The sequence below is a fragment of the Ambystoma mexicanum genome, chromosome 9, assembly GCF_040938575.1.
Source record: "Ambystoma mexicanum isolate Mex_15411 chromosome 9, UKY_AmexF1_1, whole genome shotgun sequence".
Lineage (NCBI taxonomy): Eukaryota > Metazoa > Chordata > Amphibia > Caudata > Ambystomatidae > Ambystoma > Ambystoma mexicanum.
This window is the reverse complement of record NC_090931.1, coordinates 1,272,697,721-1,272,724,962: the sequence shown is the minus strand read 5'-3', so window position 1 is coordinate 1,272,724,962 and position 27,242 is coordinate 1,272,697,721. Positions and strand designations below refer to the sequence as shown.

Sequence of the window (27,242 nt, the reverse complement as noted above, 5' to 3'; positions counted from 1 at the left end):
CCTGATGGCAGGTGCCCCTGCACTGCTGGGGGGTGGGGGTGGTGGGAGACATGGGTGGGGGCCTGGTGGAGGGTGCCCCTGGTGGATGGGGGTGCAGGGGGACATGATCAGGTGTGCAGGGTAGTCCCCTGTTTTGTGGGCTGCCTGCAGGGGCCGTGGAGGGTGTACAGGGTACACCTGTGAGGGCCCACCCAGCCTATTCGCGTGTGATAATTCCCACGCACCCCTGTGATACACGTACCCTGGCCAATCGCGTGTTGAACTTCCCGCTACCCCTGTAATACACGCACCCTGGCTGTTCGCGTGTGATAATTCCCGCGTACCCCTGTGATACACGTTCCCTGGCCTATCGCGTGTTCTACTTCACGCGTACCCCTGTAATACACGTTCCCTGGCCAATCGCGTGTTGAACTTCCCGCTACCCCTGTAATACACGCACCCTGGCTGTTCGCGTGTGATAATTCCCGCGTACCCCTGTAATACACGTTCCCTGGCCTATCGCGTGTTCTACTTCACGCGTACCCCTGTAATACACGTACCCTGGCCAATCGCGTGTTGAACTTCCCGCTACCCCTGTAATACACGCACCCTGGCTGTTCGCGTGTGATGATTCCCGCGTACCCCTGTAATACACGTTCCCTGGCCTATCGCGTGTTCTACTTCACGCGTACCCCTGTAATACACGTTCCCTGGCCTATCGCGTGTTCTACTTCACGCGTACCCCTGTAATACGCGTTCCCTGGCTGTTCGCGTGTGATAATTCCCGCGTACCCCTGTAATTCACGTTCCCTGCCTAGTCGCGTGTAGTACTTCCCGCGTACTCCTGATTTGAAGATTGCCCGCTTTGCTTTCCTTGTTTGCCTGCCCTGTGAAGTGGTCCAGGGTTAGCGCAGCCCTTAGCGATGATTTAGCGATTTTGATGGCTTTTCCTTGCGCGAGGGCGTTCTTGGGGGCGTTACTGGCGCTGCTGCAGGCTCGCTGCGATTCTCTGCGCCACGGCTGGTTTGGGAGCATGAAATCCATGAATACGCTGTGCGCGGAAATCAGTTTTAGCGCACGTGCCTGGCGCAGACTATCGCAGGCGCACGCTGTGCGCCAGCCGCGTGCGCTACTTGTGCGCTGGATTCTATGAATTACCCTGTTAATTGTTTGTGGTGTTCCCAAAGGGTACTGCATATAATTCTGCCTAACACACCGCACACATTTATTTAGGACAACATAACAATATAGAATATAGCTTCCTGATATACAAAATATTACCCAAACTCAATAGACATTAGAAAAACATATTAGAATAATGCCCATAACAATAGCAAAACATAGAGATTTTCGCCAAAATGGATGCCCCAATATACATAAAACTGAATGCAGACCTTACGTTGTGTGTGAATTCAAAAGTGCTGAACAAATAAGGAAATACAGTGTTGGGAATAACCCAGACAAACAGATAAGACGCTCAAGGCAAGGCTGACTGAGAGCAGGCTGGGGCTTGAGCGAGACTGGTGCACAATTTGGCAGCATCAAATACGGAATAGATCATTTTCCACGATGCTGCTCACAAAACAAAACTGGCATAGAGTCAGAAATAGATAAGGAAGGGGGATTAGCCAATAAGAAACCAGACAGCGTAATCTGTGACCTTGGCAGTTGGAGCATGCATCATTTCCAAAACCTGCTTTTTCCAGTTTTAACGTCATGAAATATATCTTGTGGTTTAGTGAAATCTGGAAAATAGCAAAGTCATTCTGATTAGCATAAACAAGGTCATTTTGACACACAAAATGATCATGTGTTTCAGGAAGTGTTTACATCCAATAAAAAGGACCAGTACACTTTGGGGAAATATGACCAATTGCATTACAAGGTTAATATTAGAACAGAACTGATGCAATATTTTAAAATCTATAAAACCATGATGGATACAGAAATGCAGTAAGATCTTCTTTTTGTCAGCCTGTAAAATTACTGATTAAAACAAAATAATCTCAGCTAGTCATTATCTGTGTCTGTCTTTTGCACTGGTGGGCTCCCTCCAGGGAGGCTGGCAACAGAAAATGGCTTCTTTAACACAGTGCTTAAGGAGGGGTATGATTCGACTCTCTGCAAATCATATAGGCCCCTATCTATGCTTAACGTGGACACAAAAATACTTATCTCACTGTTAGCTAGTCGCATCTGGACCAATTTGCATTCGTACTGAACAGGAACACCTCCCATAACTTACAGAGGCTGCAACATTTTATATCTACAATGAATAATAGCACAGAGGGGATGGCGATAGAGTCTTTAGACACGATTAAGTCATTAAACTCAGAGGGACGGGTCTGGATGTTCGAAGTGCTGTGGAAATCTGGGATGGGTTGGGATTCCTTAAGCGGATCCATCTCTTCTACGCTGACCCGGTGGCTAGGGTAAAGACGGGGCATACAATTTGGAAAGAATGGACTGTTAAATCGGGTACGAGACAAGGCTGTCCCCTGTTGCAGATATTGTTATACTGGCCGTTGAGCCTCTGGCTGCATACTTGAATCAGGAGTTTCAGGCTGCAGCTATACAAGTGGGAAGTGACCTGCATTTGATATCAGTATATGCTAATGACATGCTTTCATATATTGATAATCCCAGAGTGAACCTGCCTTATATTCTGAAAGTGGTAGGCAAGTTTGGTAAATGTTTAGGATTTCAAATAACTCGATAAGATCGTGCCTGATTCCCCTGGTGGGACTGAAACATAGTGGTAGATTGCCGGGAATGATATTGCCACTAAACTCGTTGAATGTCTTTGTTAAGTATTTTGGAATAGAGGTATATCATGAAACACAAGACATGTACTTAAATAATACAAATAAGGCCTTGGGTAAGAGAATGCCATCTGTGGTGCTATGGAAGAAATGACTTCTCTCCTTGATGGAGAGATTTGTGCTGGTTCTTTTATAATTATAATTATTATTGCCCTGAATGCTATACATATATGTGACTTTAGTGTTTGAGGTTCGCCGAATCCACTTTGTGTTGTTACACAGTGTGATAAGAGATCTGATATAGGCAAATTCCAGGAGGGTGGTGGCTCTGAGGACGTTGAACAGGTTGTGGGAAGATGGGGCTGTGCAACTCCCAGACTTTGAACTTTATTATTTGGCTCGACAGCTGCAATATGTGGGACAATAGCTGGCCGATCATATGAATCTAGAGATTGGCTTGATATTGTCCTTGATTATGCCGTACACTGCCAAGGAGGCTTAATGAGTCCAACATGGGAGAGGGGCTCCACGTGTTCTGTTCCTGGAATTGGAGAGGAAGATATGGCAGCATGTGTTGAAAGTGTGGGCATCAAAAGACCTTACTCACACAATATTCTGCTTACGTGTCACATACAATGGAAGGACGAGAGTATGAAGTCCAGATTGAAATGGTGGGAGGAAAAGGGGATTGCGGCATGGGGAGAATTATTTGACGGAATCTTGCTACCTATTGGGGAGCTTAGAAATAGGTATGGTTTGGCATCTTGATAGTTTTTGACGTATGCAGCTCTAACAAATATTACGAAGGAAACAGTGACTGACATTGCCTTCTGAACCAGAGTCTGATGGCCCATTGTCTGCACTATAAGAAGGGACTGGTGTGATATCACATTTGTATAGGACAATAATTGCTTGGCAGGGTAGAAGTGAGCTCTTGATTAAGGTGAAATGCAAAACGGATTTTAATATCTCTATAGATGAGGAGACATAGTAGAGGGTATTAGTATACCGAAAGTGGCTTTAGAGAAATGCTAGATTGAAACTGGCATAAGGATGGCTACAATATTTCTAAATCGCTGCTCTCAGTGTCATAGATGTGGGCAAGAAAATACCGGGATAATACATATGTATAGAAGTTGCCAGAGAGTCCAGCTATTAACGATATGTATACAAGAAGTTTCGAGATTTGGGCATAGTGAACTGTTCATTTTTGCCCCTGGTTTGCCTCTTGGGAATGTAACCCAGATATGACTTGAAAGTCCTAAAACATGCATTGAAATTTGCAGATCTAGCTTTCATGTTGGCAAAGTGTGGGATTGCGAGTGCATGATAACACAAGGAGGATATGCGGCTATTAGCTCTGAATATGTGTTATCTGGCTGAATAAACAGTCTGGATGAGAGCTTGGCTGAGGTGGAAGATGCTGGGGTTGACACGCTAGTGGCTTGGAATTGGTTAGTGCAGTCAATGCTCCACCCATCGGATGATAAATCCCTGTGAATGGTAGGTAGAGGAGATATTTGCCTGAGAGTGGCACAGTATGATAGTGGATGGCTGCTTTTGTATGGGGCACCCTGTGTGGCCCCTGGACTTTATGTGGCATATAGCATTCAGCAGCAGATATATTATGAGGTACATTTGACAGATATGTGGCACTGGGAACATTAGGGGAGGACAGGGGGTTGGATAATGGGATTCCTAAGGTAAATTGCCTTTATAAGTTTCTATGCCAACTGCATATGTGCCATTGATTCTTTTTATGGTTACGATGCATAATCAATAAAGACATGCAAATAAAGCCTGGCTTTACAACTCTTGCAAACATTGTATTATTTGTGTGTAATGACCTACTACTTAAAAGTAGGAATAGCTTATGCTTTAGTTTACTAAGAAGGGGCAGTAAAATGAAGTTTCCTGAGCATGGTGTCATGAACGCTGAGTATGGACCCTGCACCCAGCATCCACCCCATACATGTGGCTTAATGTTCACCTACGATAGACAAGCAAACCATGTTATCTATTGGAAGTGTCACTAATATGTCTGGGCATACTCTCTGAAAAGTGATTGTTGGCCTCCCAGGAATCTCCTAATGAGATTGGGGTATGTTTGTCTATTCCCACAGATTGTTCTTCCATCGCAAATGCACCCGAATGTTCAGGAAAGTCCAGGAGATGTTCAGGCCATTTCAGGCTAATTGTTGGCGGAAAGAACATACACAAATTCTGTTACAAGGCTTAAAGGGGGAGAAAGGTTAAGGCAAAGGGGGGGTGTGGGTGGGGGTGGGTGGGGTGTTAAGCAAGTGAAAATGGAGTCCTGTGCATATGCGAATGTTATCAAGTAGTAGGACAGCGCGATAAACTCTGCAGGAAGAAATCTCAGTAGATTAATGCACCTACTGCGGAGATCTATGTGTAGCTTGAATGTCCCAGGCTTGAATCTGGTAAGAACTCAACCTGCCATCCTTTTGAAGTGTCAAAAATTAGTAAAGTTAAAGCGCAGAATTATAAGATTGCCTGTCAGAGAGCAGTAGTGTCAGTCACATGTCAGGCATCCCTGGGTCTGAGTTAAATCATTCAGAGGTTGACACAACGAGTATTACTGAGGTTTAAAATATTACAATGTAGAGAAATCATACCAGACATGGACCTCTGAAAAGCCTATAGGGAAGAGTCATCCTGCATTAGGGGTACATGAACTTTCACCCTACTGAGTTTGCTTTCTTGAGGACTATTAAGGTTAATTAATTAATCTTCGGCAGAGTCTATGGCTGCAGGTCAATGACCTCGGAAAGGCCAGTAGAGCTGAGGCAGAGTCAGTCCCATGTCAAGGATTCATGAAGTAGACTTTGATGTTACTTTAAAGAATACCAAATGTAGCTCTGTACCGGGGGAACACATGTAACACATATAGCTAAAGTAAGAGGAATATTCTCAAACATGTTGGGCCCTATTCAAAACATTCCTTTGAATGTGTGCATTATAGATGTGCACATTCAGATGTTCTTTGCCATCCCCTTTGCACATTTGCACAAACAAGGTGGCATTTCTGCACATTCTAATGTGAATCCTAGTTTCAGAAATGGATGCACATTAAAATATGCAGAAAACAAACACATTCCTCTGTGGTTCTATGAAAAAGGCAGAGAGGAAGTGCAATTCACAGCTGGCTTATTTCTGACCTGTTCATGCTTTTCTTTAAGTGTTGAACATTATGGGCCTCATTACGACTTTAGAGGCAGCCATGCCCTTAATAAGGGCATGGCTGCCTCCAAAATCGGGTCCGGCTTCCCTGAATGGGGAAATACCGGGCCATTCCGAGTATGGAGGACCTGATATTTCCTCCTTCAGGGAACCTGGGCCCGGTCCTTCCCCATGGGAATGGGGAGGGAGCTAACAACAAGCCCATTACAAGAGGGCCTGTTGTTAGCTCCCTGGTCTCCTCGCGGGACCCGCTGTGGACGTCTGGATAAACCAGACGTCCACAGCGGGTCCCGCAAGGGGACCTCGTAATAGTGCGGAGTGGGTTTAACGGCACCGGCACCATTACCGGCGCCGTTAAACCCATTCCGCACTTCTTATAATGAGGCCCTATGTGTATGAACTGATGCAGTCCCACTTACATTACTATCCCTCTTTTGTACGCATTTCAGTGACAGGTCCTTTAAGGGCCCATCATAATGAAATGTACTCCCATCATCCATGCAGATGCATGGCGTGCCATACATGCTCATGACACTAATGTATGGAAGTGGGCTAACCAGCACATCATTTATGCTAGAGCACAGCTCCCTATACATGTGCTGCCACATTTGTCAACAAAGACTAAAGTTATCTGCAGATTTCTCAAAAACAAATAAAATGCTTCTGCCCATTTGCTATTGTGGCAATAAGACCTGAGGCGGCGGGTCAATACCTCCCCAAGTAAAGCCCCCGGGGCCGTAGTTACAGGCCCGAGCGTAGCGGAAAAGAGCCAATCCACGTGTAGTATTTCCTGTGGACAGAGCGTGCCGGGTATTAATGGTCATTAATATTTCTAAATCTGGCATGAGGTGTTTAAAAAAAATAATGATTTGCTGTAAACAATGTGTTGATTTTGGTGTCTATATTATCAAAACAGCCAGGTGCAAGCTGTTATTCAGTTAGACATTATTCTTTGAGCATCCCTAGCTGGCAATGTCCTGAACCTCTGACCTATTTCATTAACTTTATACAATCTTTGCTTTGGACATGACCTGGCAGGAAAAGGTCTGACCTCTTCAACCCAAGGATTACAGCAACATTTCATCAGCTTGAATTGTCATGATCTTAACTCAAATCTGTCACCCAAATCTATTAAAAGTTTAGCCGAACCGGAATCACCCAAATACAGTGAAAATGTGGGTGATATGGGATTGTGCCAAATTGATTCTCCCAGGCCTGGTCACTAAATCTATTTAACTTTAATACACAAAGTAAGCCGATTCAGAAAAATAACATTTCTGATGTTAGATATAAAGAATCCTTTCTATTTACTCAATATACTGTTTCGCGCTTTGCACAGTTTACATTTTTGAACTGTTTCTGTTTAGTGTTTAAATTGTTTAGTGGCCTTCAGCTTTTATTTTTCCTCATGGGCATGCAGATATCACTGGATCGTCTCTACCTGTGAATATTCAGGCTTGCATCCAATTGGGAAAAACATGATAGGTGGAACAATCACCTGAGAACAAGCTAGTAGCAGAATTAACTGGCGTACACTCCCAATTACAAGTAGAGAGTGAGATTGCAAGCAACATATTGCGAATCCTTCAAAGTGGGTAAAGCCACCATGGAGGTAGGGGAGGAGGGGACAATGATGACAAAGTGAAAGCATGTCTTAGTCAGGGGAAGTAGAACAATAACATGGTACGTAATAAGTAAGCAATGTATGTTTCATTTCAGGACCACCAGGACAGAAGGGAAGCAGTGGTTATCCAGGCCCACCGGGTAAGTCAAATTATCCTGACAATCTGTTCTATTTCTCTCATGCCTTGTTGTGTTAAAATAGTGTTTTTGCACAATTCTGTCTCTCAAGTATACTTTTTAGGGTTGGCTACACCAAGCTTTAACTCTCTCCAAGAGTTCGCAAAGGTAAATATGGGACTCTGATATTAATCAGCTGCTGGTTGATGCAGAGAGTTTCTCCATTGGCCTTTGTTTTGTCTTTTTCCGATCCCACTTTTTGGAATCCTTCCGTCCCATCATTTTCCATCCAAAGGAAGCATCCGAAAAATCCAGTAAACTAGGGAGAATCTGCTCTCTCTTGCAGGGCCCAGGATTAGGGGTCAGCAAGCCTTGAAGTGTTCAACTAAAATGATGGTTCAAACCTATGAAGAAAGGGTTTGAACTGGCTCGCGCCATTCGACCCGTTCAACAGAGGCGTAGCCAGCATTGTCTAACAAGTGGGGCCTGAAGCGAATGTAGTTGGGACCACCTCAGTGACATTAACATCTGTATATGCCCACACAGCGGTGCTGAGTGGGCATTTAGACATTTTGGGTGGGCCTTGCCCGTTCAGGCCTTACCCTGACTACGCCTCTGCCGTTCAAGCCACCTTGTAGATGGCTCATGAGTCAATTTAAACTAAATGTCAGACTCAGCTCAAATATGGTCGGCCCATTTAGGGCCATAAATAACTATGTCTGAAATTGAGTTAAAAATCTTTTAAAATCAAGCTGGATTTAAAAAAAGAATGGGGCAGAGTCTCAAATCGCTTTTTGGTGGGTGAAAGTGCGGGGATGCATGCTCATCTCATCACTTGTGCCAAAATAAACATTGTGCCCTGTTCTCAAAGGACATCTGAAAGTGTGAATGACAAATGCACACAAATCCACAAATTGAATGCTCTTAAAACACGTAAAAAAAATATCACATTCCCCATCGCCTATTTAGAAGAGCCATAAGGTGATGTGCACTGCACGACAGCGTCATTGTCGGCCGTGTCATGCATTTTGTTTTAAATGGAACAGCAGATGTAAGAACCTTTTCTATACCACCTGCACTTCATCCCTCAAACAGGGATATAAATGCCTTCTTTCTTTTTAACATTTCACAGTGACGCCCCCTTCATGGCCCGTCATTATGAAAGTGCTTCAGCACTTCAGCACACACAGGGTTGCTGGGACTCTGTCATAAATTAGTGTTGGGAGTCTGCTCCGAAAAATAATGTATGCAAGCAAGCGGGGTAGGACATCATTAGAAGTAACACGCAGGCACCTTGAAATGTGCAGATCTTTTTGGTGCAAGTGATGAGATGCACTCATTCAGATACACTTTTTCACTCACTTTGCACATTTGCTCAAATAAGGGGGTGTTTCTGTTCATTTCAAAGCGCATGCTAAATCGACAAACAGAATGCTCTTTAAAATGCACAAAAAAGAGTGACATTCTCCTTTGCCTTCATGGAATAAGCGTGCAAGGAGCTGGCCAATGGAGGGCAGGGACATCGCGGACCCTGTCATGTTTTTTCTTTTAAATGGAAGAGCAGCAGCATAAAATGCCACTGTCCCTCTTGCTTTACTATCCTTCAAAGAGGTATAGGTCATTTTTTTAGCATTTCCCAATGATTGACCCGTCATATTCCATCGTTATGAAATGCTCTCCTACTGTTATACATAGGTGTGTGAAGTGCACTCCTGACACTAGTTTATGCAAAGAGGGTGGCCAGCACATCATTGGCACTGCCACGCAGTCCCCCATAAAAGGTACAGGTCACATTTTTGTATAAGGTGTTCTGCATATGTCTAAAATGAACGCAAATAAAAAAGTGTATCCTCTGCCACTTATAATTTGCGTTTATTTTTATTTCCCTATTGTATCATTTCCTTAGCCACCAGTCATACTGATTTCTAGGATACTGACACAGTATTCTAGAATTCAGTACTACCGAAGAGCTCTATTTGTGCCAAGCCGAAACATAAAAAGCTTGTATCCATACGAGCCACGTGTATTCCGGTTCAAAGGTTTCGAGCCATTTTGACCTTTTGCTGAAAATGGTTTGGATCTTTAGAACTGAGTCAAGCCTCTATTGTTTAGATATTCCTAAATCTTTTTCAAGCTGGGTTTGCCCATCCCTACCCCAAATATGATTTTAAAGTGTTAATTAACGTTTGAAGAAAAACAATATCTACCAGGCCTAAAAAATACTATTTCCTGAAGAAATCTTATTAAAATATATAGCGATACAAGTAAACTTAGATTTAGTGTCCTACAGGGCTTTGGCCATTGCTTTTTTAAGGACCCCGCTGGCCACTGCACCCACGTAGGTAATTAAAAAGTAAAGAAACCAATGCTTTTGGCCCTTTAGAAATCTGTCCCATCTGCCAGAACATCTACATTTATTAATACAAAATTAGTATCCGGCGGGGGGGGGGGTTGTGGCATCCTCCCAGCCAATGAGGAGGCTCGGAATTACCACATGGGGATCCCCCTGCTCCGAGACCCGTCACAGCTGGAGGCCGCCATCCTCCCCTGCAAGGGATTCATGTAAGTGCTCCCCTACCCACCTCCCTTTCCACAGATTTCGATTCCTCTCCTTCTTCCCTCCACTTACCTGCTTTTTGTCTCATCGGGAGTGGACGCACTGGAAACTCTTCTGTTTCCAGAGCGTCCGCTCCCGATATGATACAGGCCGCCATGGAAAGGAAGAAGGGACTACACGCAGTCCCTTCTGTCCTTTCCATGGCGGGCATTTTTTTGTTTACTATTTTTTTTTTTTTGAATGACTGCCATGAAAAGGAAGAAGGGACTACATGGAGCCCCTTCTCCCTTTCCATGGCGGGCATTTTGTTTGTTTACTTTTTTATTATTTTTATCGACAGTGAAAAAAGGCTTTGTTTTCCCTTCCCAGGCTGCCATTTATTTTCTTTTAGCTTTTAGTACCCCGGTTCAACGTGCCAGGTTACTAATAGCAAAAATCCCCTCTCCGGAGGGACATTACCGAGTCAGGTAATGACCCTGGGCCTTTGTTAAGGGCCTCACGTAACTATGGGCCCTGGGGCATTACCTGACCTGGTCATGCCTCGCGGCTCAGAAATTATTGCTTAATTAAACCAACCCATAGAGAAAGAGCTTGTTTAAAGCTTTGGCGGTAATTGTAAAATATGCAGTATTTGAACACTCTGCATGTTTTACCACTACACCATAGTCCGAGTTTCAAACCTGGAACGTCTCATGTAATCCTGCTTTTGTGTGGAGGACACTACCTCCACACAAAAGCAATACAATTTGTGATGTTACCATATGCAGTAATGTGGCATTTTCCCTAGAGTACTATAGGACTCCAAAATAAGGATATAATACATGGATGGTTTGCATGAATCAGAATTATGGAGACCCTTCATGTTACTTCATACTTAAAGCATCTGTTAATGGTAATGACATTCGGTGGTAGTTACTTTAGAAATACTGCTAAACTCATAACCGAGCCCAAAGTATGTTTGCTATTTCTATAGTTCTACATGCAATCTTTTACAAAAATGTCTTTAAAAAAAATGTTCTTCATGCAAAATATGCAAAACATTTAATTCCATTAAGCAATATATACACCTTATCTTCAATAAAATTATACAACTATGCCATAAAAATATAATAACATACAAACAATGCAATCATTGTCTAAACAATATGGAATACATTTCTCCCAAATAAATAATTCTATTTTGACAGTGCCTTTAAATTTAAAAGAAAAGGCAAAGACTATATAAACTGTTAAAAACGTAAATTAGTTTGTATTTACCTGTCATATCGTTACTACTAATAAGTTATCCTTTATTACAATCCATGTACGCCAGTTGTCACATTGATACTGTCTGCATATAATAGCAATGATCTTTTAAGAAATTGTAATTAGTCCCTATGACAGATCTACAAAATTTGAGAAAAGCAAAGAAATAACACTGTCCTAAATTTCCTTTCTTTAATGCTGGAAATATTAATTTCCTTCTCATATAGTTATACTTTTTACAAATAAAACACAAATGACAAGAGCTTTTGGTCTACTGAGGCAAAGTAAGCAACAGGATTGAGTCACCTCATATATCTCGCTTGTCAGTTTATCCTCCGATGTTCAGATTTAGGCAGGTAGAACTTGATCAAGTGATAATAAATCTCAAATACTGCTGTTCCCCAATATCGTTAGCAATTCCCATGATTTCCATGTTTAGCAGCTGTTTCTTCTCTTCTAGATTTAAGTTCAATCTCTAGGCTACTCAGATTGTTACTTATTACTAATTCAGTTAGTCCATTACAAATTGCTTAGTTTAGAGCTTGCAATCTCTCTGTTTTGTTTAACACATAGCTCATCCAAGATAATAGCAGGCTTTTATCTTGTTCTAGTTTTTATCAGGTTTCGTCAATTTATTCATAAGCAGTTTTGTGAGTATTGCATTCTGGTTTGCCATGGACCTTAAAAACTACATTATCTGACTTCTGCTTGAGAACTCTTGTACAAGTTGTTTTGCACATTCTGCAGGTCATCAGCACTCCCCAGATTCCCAGGCCAAATAATGCAACTGACTTTGCTTTATTCGTATAAACCAACAACATAGGTTGTAGAGGCGGTTTCTTATATTTCGCAGAAAATGAGGAAATACCCCCTTTAGCCTGTGACTTTTTATTAGCTTGCTTCTCCAGATGGGCATTGTTGATTAATGTTCAGGAAAAACGTACACTAAGGTAATAATATTCTAAAACTATCTCGATTACTAATCCTGCCACATGGAATTTTCTTCCTGTATTTTTCCCCAAAATCTTGCCACGCTTGTTTGTGTACACAGTATATGCATCTATTTGTTTTTGGAGAAAATCAGGCATTCCGGCTAATTATAAACTGTAATCAGAATTTGATAATACCAGGGTAATTAAATTACTCAGATGCTACACATCTACTGTTGTTTCACACTGCATCTGGTACAATGAGTTTGTGAACAAATTAAACAAGAGATGGGTCAGAACACATCCTTGGCCCACATCCTTCTTAACCAAGATAGGATAAGTAAATCTATTATCTCTCCTGTACTGGACCACTGCCCGATTGCTCTCATAAACCTGCACAATAATTTGAAGTAGATACCTTGAAACACATATTTCCAATAACAGCCAAGGTTTCTCATAATCTACAGAATCAGACGCTGTAGCCAGATCTATGAAGGCCACGTACAGATTGTTATTCATGGTAAACAAGAACCTGGCTGATAGAAGATAGCGGTTCAAGGCCTGGTGTTCTGCCCCTAGAGTTGCTATAACATCCAGCTATATGAGGGAAAGATTATCATTGTCATCTATACAGCCTTGGTGTCTGTTTAGTACAGCTTTCCAAACATGGTAAATGTGTTATCAAGCAGTGATACTGGTCTCTAGTTATTTGGACTAAGCGTATCACATGTTTTATACATAGGATAGACATTTGTTTGATTCTAAATGCATTAGATGCTGTAGTGGGCAAAGGGGTTGAGACCTCTCTGTGTATTTTAAATAAATATGCATGTAGCATGCATAGTTATTTAAATATGCATGAATATCACGCAAATGGTAGTGGTTTGTGGTATACATCAACATAACATAACAGAAATCAGAAGGTAGAACATCAGGACAAAGGCTTTTAACCCAACTTTGTTGATGAAATCACACACCGTGTCTCACTCATTCTAAACTGGACAACATCTCTATTCAACAGAGCTGTCGAAAAATTGGTAGTAGCAATCACTTGGCATCTGCTCATTGAGCAATGTAGATAAAGTGCTATACAGAGCTCCAAAATGCTGATACCAATCACTTTCTGATGTTCCTGTTTAGATTTGTTGACCATACTGGTGGAATGAGCCATGTATGTTCATTGCCTAAAAAATCTGAAAATTAACAGCAGCTTCACGCAACTCTATGGCAACCCCACTATCTCCTCTTTGGATCACTTTAATTAATCATTATAACATTTCCTGAGTACAGGAATGATGTTGTAATTATGTTCCCGACTCTTAAATGCTTTGAGTAAAACCTGCTTTTTATGTTTACAATCTGCATCCAATGAAATACAAAGTGGTGCCAGGAGAGCGGGACTAACTAGGAGAAGGAGGGCAGAAAGCTAAACGAATCAAATCATTATTTCATTTTATTTTGATTTAAATAAAAAACATTACACATTTTAATAAATTTGGTTATAAAAGCAGTCTATAAAACATGCATCCAAACATTCATTCATTCAATCTAAATAAATCCCTAAAATGTTTCCAATTATTTTAAGATACAATAGAAAAATGTACAATTCATTTCCAAATCTCTTCACATATACATCTAACAATAGTTCATTCCAAATAAAGTATTGACTATTGGTGCCCATGAATGCAGATCTTCTTTAGAACACAGGCTTTCCAGTTGGTAAATAGTTTCGACTTGACAAAATATATAAGTCTTCATCAGGATCGGATGAACATTAACAGATTCTACAAACCCCATTGGGTTCGCATAATAGCTTATGTTCCAATGGCTTGGTAACTTGAGCTCAATTCACATCTAATATATGGAAAAGTGGACTTCGTTTGTAACCACTGATTAGTCCACACGGCGAAACTCATCAGAAAAGAGTCTCTGCCACTATCTGAACGCCGACACCACCACGATCGAGTTCCAGATCGATCTATGCACGTTGTTCGAAAGATTCTGAACAGAATGTGTATGCGCAATGACTCGTGAAGAGCCCAGCGTGCCTGTCCTGCTCGGTACGAATAGTTCCGCTGTCTGTAGATGCCCACACAGGAGGCGGTGTGCCTAACAAAATAGAGACTCTTTTCTGATGAGTTTCGCCGTGTGGACTAATCAGTGGTTACAAACGAAGTCCACTTTTACGAAGAGTGAACAACTTTGACAAATACTAGATGTGAATCGAGCTCAAGTTACCAAGCCATTGGAACATAAGCTATTATGCAAACCCAATGGGGTTTGTAGAATCTCTTAATGTTCATCCGATCCTGACCAACTGGAAAGCCTGTGTTCTAAAGAAGATCTGCATTCATGGGCACCAATATCGATACTTTATTTGGAATGAACTATTGTTAGATGTATATGTGAAGAGATTTGGAAATGAATTGTAAATTTCTCTGTTGTATCTTAAAATAATTGGAAACATTTTAGGGATTTATTTAGATTGAATGAATGAATGTTTGGATGCATGTTTTATAAAATGCTTTTATAACCAAATTGATTACAAGTCTGCCCTCCTTCTCCTATTTAGTCCCACTCTTCTGGCACCACTTTGTATTTCTTTGTATGCTTCTACCTCAAGGTGCCAGTGACTGCTGAGGTTCCCACTTTGGGTTTTGTATACAATCTGCATCCAGCCATTTATGGGAATCTTTCAGTACTATGGGAGGCTTAGTAGTCAAAAAAGTTTTCACAAAGTTTATTCATAAGGGCATACTAATTGGTCCTTATCTCTTCTGGTGTGTCTCTCTCAGCCAAACAGTTATCTATGGTGATCGGGTTCTCTGTTATTAGGGGTTTCATCTTGGTTCTACCAATTATAGAATTTCAGCATAACCTTCTTCGATTAGCAACTGTTACACCCTCTAACACCCAAGTATTACAACCTTCTCTCTTTTGAGTTGCAAACAGATTTTTTTAGAGTCAAGTGATGAGAAGAATGTTAACTGTTCGCTCTCCATATTTCCTCAACATCCACAACCATATTTGAATGTGCCTTCACTATTATAAAATAATCTATTATCGACCTGTCACGCGAGCCATTGATTGTAAAATAACCTTGGGTTTCAGGTCATATTCTGCGAACAATGGAACACAAAACCTTATCTCACGATATTGTATGCTTACAGAAAGCAGCCTTCTCGATTTGGGGATCATCTAACATTGGTTGTGTTATACCTCACACCCTGTCTTCATTGTAATTAAAGAGATCCTCTGCTGGACCTTTCCCCTGTTTTAAATTGATTGTCTCCCTAAAAAGAATGAACAAATTCCTGTCTCAACTACTCTCCAAAATATAGTGTAATACCTATGCTAACTTACTTAAAAACAGCCTACGTTTCTTTCCATTGTGCATTACAGTAGTTATTCAGCAAGAATGGCAATACCACTCTCGTTTCAATTCTATTAGTAGTGAAGCATCACTTGAAACATTTATTTCCACCAAAGTCTGCAGAAAATGAAATTAGGGAGCAAATACTTTCAGAGCTTCTATTACATGTATTCTTAAATGTGGCCTTAAACACCAGCAGAAACTCATCTCTTGTGAATGGGGATAATGCCCAAGTTTCTTGTAGTAGCACAATGTCAGATGCATCAGTGAATTGTGTAAAAATGCCATCGGTAGATTTAGCTGAAAGACCAACTGCATTTCAAGATATTATGCACAAATTGCCTATACTATCAAGTGTAACATTCCCACTTATATGATTATCTTTCTCAGTAAGAGCACAAAAAATCCACACGTTTATCAAACAGCTGATAAACCACCACACTCGGTTTACAATTAGTATGTATATTGCCCCTTCTGCACAAGGCCTTACTAAAAGTTAATCAATGTCCTCACATGAATATAACATTTCATAACAATTTAGATGATTAAAAATTGAAATTAAACTGGTTTGCTGTCTGTTTATCTGATCATCACATTTTCTATCTAAGGAACTGCTTGTCTTTGATGACTACATTCTTGGGTGGATACAAACATGTAAATAGTAAAATGATATGCCAATTGAGGTGTATATTCATGGCCAAATGAAACTTTAATAAATAATTAGTTATCTCTATGTTACATAAGGTAACTACCACACAATCCCTTGATAAGCTTTCCTCATCTTGCCAAACCATTTCACTTGTCTTACCATCGGAATGCTTTGAGGATTAACAGGGGGAGCAATACTAGTTGTATTTATCCAGTGCATATTTGTTTGTTAATTAAAAGGGTATCCGACTCAACACTCTGGGCCTCTTATTGACCCTGGCAGTAGGGGTTTAACGCGGCCGGTAGAGCTGCCAGCCCTGTTAAACCCCTACGGCCTCATTACGCGGTCCGCTCACAGGACCCAGTAAGGACGCCTGGTAGAACCAGGCGTCCTTAGCGGGTCCCGCGAGCGGCCCAGCATGCTAACAATGGGCCCATCATTAACGGACCCATTGTTAGAATGCTCCCCATTCCCATTGAGCCCTATGTGGGCTCAAATGGGAATGGGGATGTACCGGGTCTGGGTTCCCTGAATGGGGAAATACCGGGCCCTCCAAGGTCGGAATGGCCCAGTATTTCCCCATTCAGGGAACCCGGACCCAGTACCCGGAATGGGGGTAGCCATGCCGCAAATAGTGGCATGGCTACCTCCATTCTTGTAATGAGGCTCTCTGCCCCTTTAATTCATGGGGGGAACAGTTGTTAGTACTAAGTCAAAATTCTCCACCTTGTTTGTTGACTTTACTTTTTTCTTATGGTTTCCAAGCCAGTCTCTCTGAGAGTTAGTTGTCAAGGCTTTAGTTGTTCTTTTTGGGGCATCCCTTTTCAATAGTTCAGTAAATTTAAGTGCTGCTTCTTGTTTAGATTTTACTTCACACTGCATCCCCTCCGTGCCCTTGAAATGTGACTGCTTCCCTGTGTATCTGTTGTTCGGGCTTCAATAAACTACTAGAACATCTTGGTAATTGGGGAAAGTTAAACAATCTCTCTCTTGTGAACTTTTCCCAGATCAGGTATAGTCAGGATGGTCTTTGCATGCTTTTCTGAATAGTGGTGGCTGGTTACTTTTTTGAATTGGAGGGGCGTAAATCTTTCTCACAAAACATTGTAAGTGACCAGGCATAGCAAGGGAGCTCTAGCAAACCAAAGGGGATTTGAGGGGGCTTACCCCCTGAGAATGAGTTAAAATGGTGCATTCCATAAAATTGGGTAAACAGCCACACAGTTTAGATTTGGATTTTAGGGAACAAATAAAAAAAAAGACAATTGATGCAATTCACCACAGCACACAGAGCATTTTCAAATGCATCTTCATGATGACCTTGGCCATAATATATGCCAGTAAAAAAATATTAAAATCATTTCCATGCTGGCTGTGCCCATACATGTCCATGCAGGCTGCACAAAACATGCCAGAATTACTATAAGAACACACTCATGTTGACTTTGCCAGTAGAACATGTCATGCTGCAGTTAGAAACTATATCCAGACAAACAGCACCAATGTAGGTCAATCTAGCCACATAATAACACTCATCATGTTTAGTTTACCTGTGATGCCCACTGAAAAATGGCAGCCAAAGGAAAAAAATGTAATCAGACTGTCTGCAGGATGTAGACCCTTGTAGCCACATAACAGAAATTATGTTTGCTTTAACCATGATGCTCACTAAAAAAAGCTATGCCAGTGCCACAATAAGAAAACACAACCAGGCTGACTGCAGCAGTGCGGGCCAATCTAGCTATGTGACAACACTTATCATGTGCACTGGCATTGGTTTGGCATCTGTCACCCAAATCTATTAAATGTTCAACTAAGCTGGAATCACCCAAATACGGTGAACATTTGGATGATTTGGGGTTGGGCTGAATTGATTCTCCGAAGCCTGGCAACTAAAGCTATTTAAATAAAATACACAAAGTTAAGTCAATCAAGAAGAATACATGTTCTGATGTTATATATAAAGAATGAAGGCAATGCAGGCCAGTATAGCCACATAACAATACTTATCATGATTACATGGCTAGACTGACTTACATTGCTGAAGCCACTCTGGTAACGTTTTCTGACTCAGGCATGCATTTCATTTCTGGTCATCAAGGTTAAAGCAAATATGACAAGCAACATTGTTTGCTCTAAGTAAAAAATGCCATGCCAGAGTCAGAAAACAGTTCCATGTCATTTCATAGCGGGATGTTTTTTCACAGGGTTTTTACCGTGAATTTTTTAATGAAAAAACCCATCAAATTGTTTACAAATTTATTTTTGGGGGGTTCCCCCACCAACCCCCAAATCCCTTTCAGTTTTATTCTATTCCCAAACACCCACATACCATATATATATTTTTCTAACCCCCCCAAAAAAAGTGATGGGATTTATTGTTAAAAAACAATTCGCGGCAAAAACCCTATGAAAAAACATCCCGTGATGAAAGGACGTTGTACCCAGAAAACATAACCATACAGGCTCTGGCAATGTAGGCTAGTCTAGCCACATAACAACTCTTAACATGTTTGATTTAGTAATGATGCCCAGCAGAAAATGCCATGCCAGAAGCAAAAAACGTAACCAGACTTGCTGCAGCAATTCAGGAGAATCTAGCCACTTAGCAAGACGTATCATGCATGATAGGTTTTGTTACGAGGCTAGACTGCACTGCATTGCTGCATTCAGTCTGGTTACACGTTATGCCTCATATTTTAGTCAACATCATGGTTAAAGCAAACATGATCTCATATTTGCTTAAACATTGATGCAGAGAAAATAAAGCACTCCCTCCTCCCGCACCAGCTAATCAGATGCCCACTCGCCGGTGAACTCAATTAGCAGGCCTCTAATTTGTGGGCACCCACTCTCCCAACCCCCCCATGCTGGTGAGCAGGCCCCTGATTTGGGGGTGTGGTGGTGATGCATTTCACACACAACCTACCAAACGCATTCATTCAGCATTCATACACATTCACTCACTCACCCATACACATTTACTCACGCACCCATACACATTAACAACAGTCATAACACAGCAAGCCCATATGACACATGCTCTTATTATGCATGCACCTACAACACACTCTCTTATGATACATGCTCTTATGACACACAAACCCTTATGACCCACACACTTATGACACATGCTGTAACAACACACACTCTTATGGCACACACTTGTAGCACTCAAGCACATATGACATATGCACTTAAGATACACAAACTTAAAAATCACACATTTGTGACACACACTGCTATGACACACTATACTGACATTCTTATGACAGGCGCTCTCATGACACATGATCTTAAGACAAATGTTCCTATAATACATGTGCTTATGACACACACTCTTATGACACACACTTACAACACATACTTAGGAGATATGCATTTACGACACTTGCACTTATGACACATGCACTTATTAAACACACTCTTATGGCACATGCTGTTACAACACGCTCTTATCAAACACACTCTTACTACACACACAACACACACATGCAACACATGTTCTTATGGCACACAGTCTTATGACACGCACTCTTACAACATCCCACGTAGAACATACTCTGAAAACACCCAATCTTCCAACACACAGACCTGTGGCACATCCTCTTACAACAAATGTTATTACAACACTTGCTCCGAATCATTGTACATCATCTATATAGGCTGTACCCATATGTGACGATGTACATTTCATACATACACGCTAAAATATGTATGAAAATTCACATTTAATTCAGAATTATCTTAGAAGTAATGCTTCATTTGAATAAGAAAATGTAAAGAGATGTAAACTGACAATATGTAGGAACTGGAAAATCTTTATATGTCTCCTAAACATATAAAAGCCTGCATGAAATGGACACCTTTATGTGAGGTTCCTATCGTCTCAGCCCTTGTTGTCTGCAGGAGCGTTCCTTTGACAGTTCATTCATCTGGTTCTGCCAAGGTGGTGGCATGTCTCTGCGACTGTCTGCTGATCTGTGGACGTGAAGGTGGTGGGGGCATCCCCTCCCCAGGGTTGAGATTGCTAAGGTTGTGGGTTGCTCTTTGGTTGTCAGTGGGGTCTGACAGCCCTTGCCCCCCTGAGCTCCTGGGGTGCAGTCTCCTCCCTCTGAGTCCTAAGGGTCCCCTGTTTTGTTCTGTTGGGTGCTAGGTAATGATTAGTGCTCATTCGTCTTCAGCTATGGTCCCTGTCTCTTGGGCTTTGTCTAGCGGAGGGTTTTGGATTGGGAGAGGCTCGGCAGAGGGTGAGACCTGGGTTTCCTCCTTCACTTGCTACTTTTGTGTGCTTGTGTCTGGCACGTTCTATTTCCATTGGTGTCTGTTAGTGGATTCCGTCTGGTTCTGAGGTGAAGAGCCTGGTTTTCAGTAGTTTCCTGAATTTTAGGTGGTCCCTTCAATGTTCGGAAGTGTGTTCCAAGGTTTTGCTGCTATGTGGGAGAATGAGGATCCCCCGAGTTATTTTCTTGTTTGTGGTTTTGGTTCCAGGCTGATGTTTTTGCTTGATTTGAGTGTTCTTTTCGGTTGGTAAATGATTATTTTCTTTTGTAAGTATTATGCTCTTTGGCCATCGATTGATCTGTGCTTTATGCCCATCATGTTGAACGTGATTTGTTGTTTGATTGGCAGCCAGTGAAGCATTTTAGCGCTGGTGTGATGTGGTCCCTTTGTGATAGTTCAAGGAGGAGTCTTTATGCTGCATTTTGGATATGTTGCAGTTTCTTCATCAGGTGTTCCGGCATTCCGAGGTAGAGGCTGTTTGTGTTGTCAATTCTTGACATGAGGAGGGCATGTGGGTGATGATTGTCAGTGTTTTAGGAGCAAAGCACAGGAACGTTAGGATTCTTTTTATTGAGTGTAGGAGGAAGAAGCATTTCTTGATTATTGACTTTACTTGCGGATCTAATGTTAGCGCATTGTCCATTTGGATTCCAAGGTTTTTGACTATTTTCCATGGTGTGGGTGCCATTCCTAGTTCTGTGGGCCATGGGATATAGATGTTATTTTCCAAGTTTTTGGATATAACCATGATTTCTGTCTTGCCTGGATTGAGTCTGAGTCTGTTTGTGTTCCTTCACTCGTATAATTCTTTGAGACATTCTCCCAGTGTTGTGTTCTCTTCTTTTCCTTCGATTTTATAGATGATTTATGGGTTGTCTCCATAGTTGTAGCATGTGAGTCTATGTTTTTTAATGATCTTTATTAGCGGTTTCAGGTAGATTATTTTTTAAGAAGGTGGGGTTGTGTCCAAATGCACCAACTGGTGGATTGTTTTATTGTATAGCTATTAAAAATAGACGACAGATGTCTTCCTTTGTTTTTCTGTCAATTTTATTTTTAATCAACTTTGTTTTTCAAATCAAGTAAATCAGTATTTCAAATAGTACAATTCACTCATTTTAACTCTCTCAAGTCCACGGGGTTGACATGGACTTGAGAGAGTTGAAATGAGTGAGTTATCTAAAGCTAACACATCCATGAGTCAGATCTGAACCCAGGTCTCCGAAAGGATTTCCGTTGATGCAAAAGTCCCCACTTTGCACAGATTACCCATAGTAGTTAGGTTGTATTGAGGCTGTCTATTACCCTGTAGTAGTCCAAAAGAATCATTTTTCATTCTATTTTAATTTGATTATCAATGAATGGCATCCCTCATCGCCTACATCACCAGAATGCTTGTTCCCTTTGACAGTCCCAGAACATGTTGGTCAATGACCCCCCAGCTTTCTTACAATTACAGCATGTATCCACTTTCCAGCAACTCATTACTAATGATTCTCTCAGGAGTCCAATACACACTAAAGATATTCTGCTGCAGTGACCAATTCAGCCATTAATTTGATATACAACGTGTCAGTACGTTCTTTTTAACTTTTGGCTTCATACCATGGTTTCTCGCTACAAGCAATTTTCAATGCTGCTACATTTTTTATAAGTGAATTATTGGGACTTGTCATCCATTTCAGCAGCACTATCAGAATTGTCAGAATTATAGTCCTCTTCTCTAACTTGTCGAATGCCAAAAGCAACTCTCCTTAGAGCTTCTGACTCAGTTTGACCATTACTAGCTCCATTTACGCAAATCCATCCCATACATTATGTTGAGAGTTTAATCGTTGATGTGAGGAAGTTCCCTATTGGGCTTCAGGTGGCAGAAGTAAGTCTGTTTTAACGTCCGGTGACCGACCTATACTACAGGATGGCAGCCATGGAGGGTATTTAGGGGGATCCCATCAGACTTTGACCAGCAACCTGTTCTATTAGCCGGGGACTGTCGCAAAACAACTCCACGTACTACAATTCCTTTGTGCCATGGACACAAACCCTGCTCATGAGGTGAGTACTTGTGGGCCCCTTTAATTGCAGCAGGGATTCAGAAAAAACTCATGGTGGACACAACCTCATGGGGCCCTGCAGATGGTCATAGTTCCCATGGAAACCACAAACCTTTGGGTGCATCCATGAATGCCCAATTCAAAATATTTGGGAAGTTTGGATCTCATGAAGTCCACAAACTAACTTCATGTTCCATGGACCACAATACTCCGGAATGCCTTTGCCAAACTCAACCAAATCGAACACCGGCCTCACAATGCCCTTGTAGGAAGTCTAAAATCTCAAAAGAACATAGGAGGAGGAGGTGTGGTAGAGTTATTGGAGGATGTTGGCGAGCATAAGAAGGAGGAGGTGGGAAGTTTATCAGATGAGATTGGAGAATGTCAGAAGTAGAAGGTGGGAGAGTTATTGGAGGAGGTTGTAGACCATCAGGAGGAGGAGGAGTTGTGAGTTAGTGTAAAAACATGATAAAATATTCCACAGAAGGAGGCCATAGAGCTGTTAAAATAAGGAAATGACCTGATAGAAATAAGCTGTAGAAAGTATCCACAGACAAAACAGGGCCTGGCTTAAGGCAAACTCCTTGATCTGAAGGTGATGGGGCCAAGGTGGGTGGAGGCACAACAATGTGGCATGGCGGTGTAGAGGGCAGGGTCATCCATGAGAACAGGATGGGGTTGAGGGGGAGCCAAGGGCTGAACCCAACAGCCAAGCACATACTCTGCTGTACCAGGTACATGTCCTGCCCAAAAACCAGATTCACTAGTCTACTATAAAATAAGAGAAGATATAAAACAGATCCTGGACCTTTACGTTAATGCAGTACTTCACTCCACAGAGTCCTACCCTGGAACCAGAAGGTTTCAGGACAATTGAAGAGCTACCACTTTAGAAACCACAGCAGGACTCAGGTTCATCCCTCGCACAACAAGAGACTGTTTGTGTGAAATGCACTGGAACTGACCTCTCACTCCCCTGAACTGGTGGAATGCCTCAAAGACCTCAGATCCATGCAAGGTGTTCCCCTAGTACTTTGGATTTGTGGTTTCGTCCATGCCCTATGGCCCATTTGCTTTCTTTGAACTTTACCTAATAAATCAAGTCAAACTTTAAAAGTTGTTTCAGAGTGTGGCTGGCCATCCTGACAGATGGTGTTTCTGTGGGATGCACAGGCTTAGACATAGTGAGCCAATTATTATCCCAGGTGAGCTAGGAGAAGGGTCAGGGGTCAGGTACACTTACAATGTTAGGGATAAGAGTGAAAGACCAGTCTGCTCGGGAAGATGGCGACAACCCAAATGCTAACTTGAGCTCTGTTGCCAGACAACAGCTTTTTTGAAGAAGAATCTCAACCATCAGACATGGACCCAGAAGAGGCAAACCACCTCCTCATATGCTACAGAAGGAGGGACGTAGAGACCCCTTCAGAAGTCTATGATAATTGGCTATACTTTAGTGAACACAAGGAAGAGGAAGACCGGGAGGGACCTCCTGCTGACAATGCAACATGTAAAAGAGAGCCGGAGGAAAGAGTTATCTCTACCACCTATGTTCTGCCTAAGAGAACCAGGCTATGCTACCCCTCCAAGCCTCAGACCCATGCTGGCCAAGCATAGTGGTTTGAACTGCAAAGTAGTGATCTGACTGTTAATCCCAGACTCCTTTCAGCACCCCAATAAATAATCTTGAAAAAGTGCAAGCTATGGAAGCATCAGAGCAAGACTTAGGCCCCCACTTTGGAAGTCCTACTGTATAAATTAGTGCAGGGACAACAAGATAATTACAGACCCTGCTCCTCCTACCATCTTACTGCAAGTGAGGATCCAAGGAGATGACCCTGAGACCTTCTTCCAGAACTTCAAAAGTATAGTGTAGGTGGCCTTATTGTATTGCCCCACTATTAACAGGAGATCAAAAGGAGGTAAATCACATCCCCATTGTTGATGGGTGAACTACCTATGAAAATCTGACCGATGGAGAGGCTTGGGAGGGGTGCCGAATACTAAAGAAAACAATTGCGGGAAGTCTGAATCCTGCCACTCGAAGCACCTAGACAGATGTCTTATTGGATTAGATTCCGCATTGAGAAATGGTTGACCTGGCAAACCCTGGATGAACTCAAAGAGACACTGACTCCTGAACAATTTGCCTTCTCATTACCATCAAATCTACAGAAGCAGATTAGATAACTTCACCAGCTAACTCTAGAGCTAGCCTTTCAAATGGCCTCTGACATGCAAAGAGCTCATCAACCGAGACCCCGCTACCAAACCTACCAAGAAAAAAGGAGGGTCAACTGGGTCAGACTAAGGAGACATGTTTTTCCCCAATATGCTAGAAGACCAATGTGGTGCTTGACTTGAAGTGGTCAAAATGCTACATGATCTGACTTGACCCTAGTGGAGCAAGTGACCTTACAATTACTCCTTTATATCACCTGCATGCAGGGGGATCGCAAAGTCTATGAGAAGGACTACCTGCAATTTGCACCAAACGAAAAAGAGCATGAAATGATGATACTCTTAGAAAAAATGATACTTGAAGCTGACCTACTTCAATTTGACAGCTGGTTTTGAGAAGCCCAATGCACGAACGGAACAGACAAGTCCATGAAAATGGCAGGTTTGTTGAGAACAACCCACCTACCTATACTAAAATGGCTGAGTGACCATCTCTCTCGTCAACTGCTCTCTTTAGGGTATTGACGGGTGGAGGGAGGGGAGATATGTGAAAAAGTCACCTGGTTGGCTACATGTGCTGGCAGTGCTTCAGTCTGAAAGGTCAGGGACGTGGTTGAAATTCTGAAAAGTGATCCACAGACTTCTGGAATTTCTAACAGCCAAAATCTGCCCAAATTTCCTTTTAGTGACAAAAATCTCAAGGGCAGTTTGGGATACGTGTAAGCAGGTTCAAGCTTGTACTTGGAAAACAAAATACTACACAAAATAACATAAAAGGCTTCAAAAGGGGAGACAAAGGTTAGCAGAGTCGGAAGGGTCGGGTGGCCTTAGCAGAAGGAAATAGAGTTCAGTTCCTTTATTAATGTTAACCAAGTAGGACAGCACATTTAACTCTGCGGTGAGATATCTCAGTAGATTAATGCACCTGATGCAGATATCTATGTGTAACCTGCAAAACAAAGGGTTTAATCTGGGGAAGTAAAACTCTTTAATCCTTCTGAAGTTGATCAAAAAAGTAAAAGTGAGAAATTGTAATATTGCATGTCAGACCAGCAGAGTTAGCTATATGTCAGGCATACATAGGTTGGAATTTCATCATTCAGAGGTTGGTAAATAGAGTTTATTTAGGTTTATTTAGTTTTATTATATTACAATATAGGGAATTCATAGCAGACGTGGACCTCTGAAAAGCCTATAGGACTGAGGAAGAGTCTGTCATGCGTAAGGGCTGCAGGAACATTTATTCTGCTAATTTTGCTTCCATGAGTTCTACTGAGATAATTTATTTAATAATAGGCCAGGTGGGCTGACGCAGATTCAGTCACATATCAAGCATTCATGATGTACACTCTGATGCTCCTTAAAGGAATACCATTTAATAAGGTAGGATTGCATTTTTATGAGCTCTTTATCTGGGGTAACACATAACGAATATGTACAGTAAAAGGCCTAGTTGGCTGACACAAGTGAAGATATGCACTAGTGATGAGAAGCACATGTGCACACAAATGAATTGTGTCCTAAGTCCCTTTTAATGTGTGCAGCGTATAATTAGAACATTTACATTGCTTTTTTCATCCCCTATGCACATTTGCACAAATTAGGGTTCCTTTCTGCACATCCCAAATTCATAAACTGGACGCCCCATTAAAAATGTGTAGAGAAAACAAGACATATTCCTGTGTACCTCGATGGAACATGCGCTTGGGGAGGTTAATGCACGATAGGGTGTTTACTGACCCATTTAGCATTGTTTTTAATTGTAGAAAAGCTGTGACATGAACCACTGCTGTCTCACATATATTACTATTAACGAAACAGGGATATAAATGCTTTTATTTTTACTCATATCACAATGAAAGTTCCTTTAAAGGCCTGTCATAATGAAATGAACTCACAACATCCACGCGAGTGCAGAGAGTGCCATACATGTTCCTGGAACTAATGTATGCAAAGGGTTTGGCTAGTGCATTATTTGTGATTTAGCACAGACCCCTGGAAATCACAGGTCACCATTCTGATTAAGGTGACCTGCACATTTTGTTTGTATTACTTTTTTTTAAATTTGGCACTACGCATCCTTTTTTAAAAGATTGAACATTTTTGGCAATTTTAGTTTCCATGTTAAAAAAAACATCCAGGTGTAAGCCATTAGTAATTGAGACACTGTGCTTTCTTTGAACGTCCCTGTCAAACATGGTTTTGACCTATTCCATTAACTCTATACTTTGTTTTGAACTTGTGTTGGCAGGAAAAGTTTTGACATCTTCAACCTAATGTTTAAGCAA

General features: G+C 41.7%; 1 protein-coding gene across 2 annotated transcripts in view; it reads left to right on the top strand.

The window, feature by feature from the left end:
* MARCO (macrophage receptor with collagenous structure) overlaps positions 1-27,242 on the top strand; it is a 231,178-nt gene that overhangs the window by 53,249 nt on the left and 150,687 nt on the right. For both annotated transcript variants that reach the window (XM_069616601.1, XM_069616600.1), the window contains one exon: positions 7,662-7,706. In XM_069616601.1, coding sequence (XP_069472702.1) covers positions 7,662-7,706 — 45 coding nt within the window. The remainder of the gene's footprint in view (positions 1-7,661; positions 7,707-27,242) is intronic.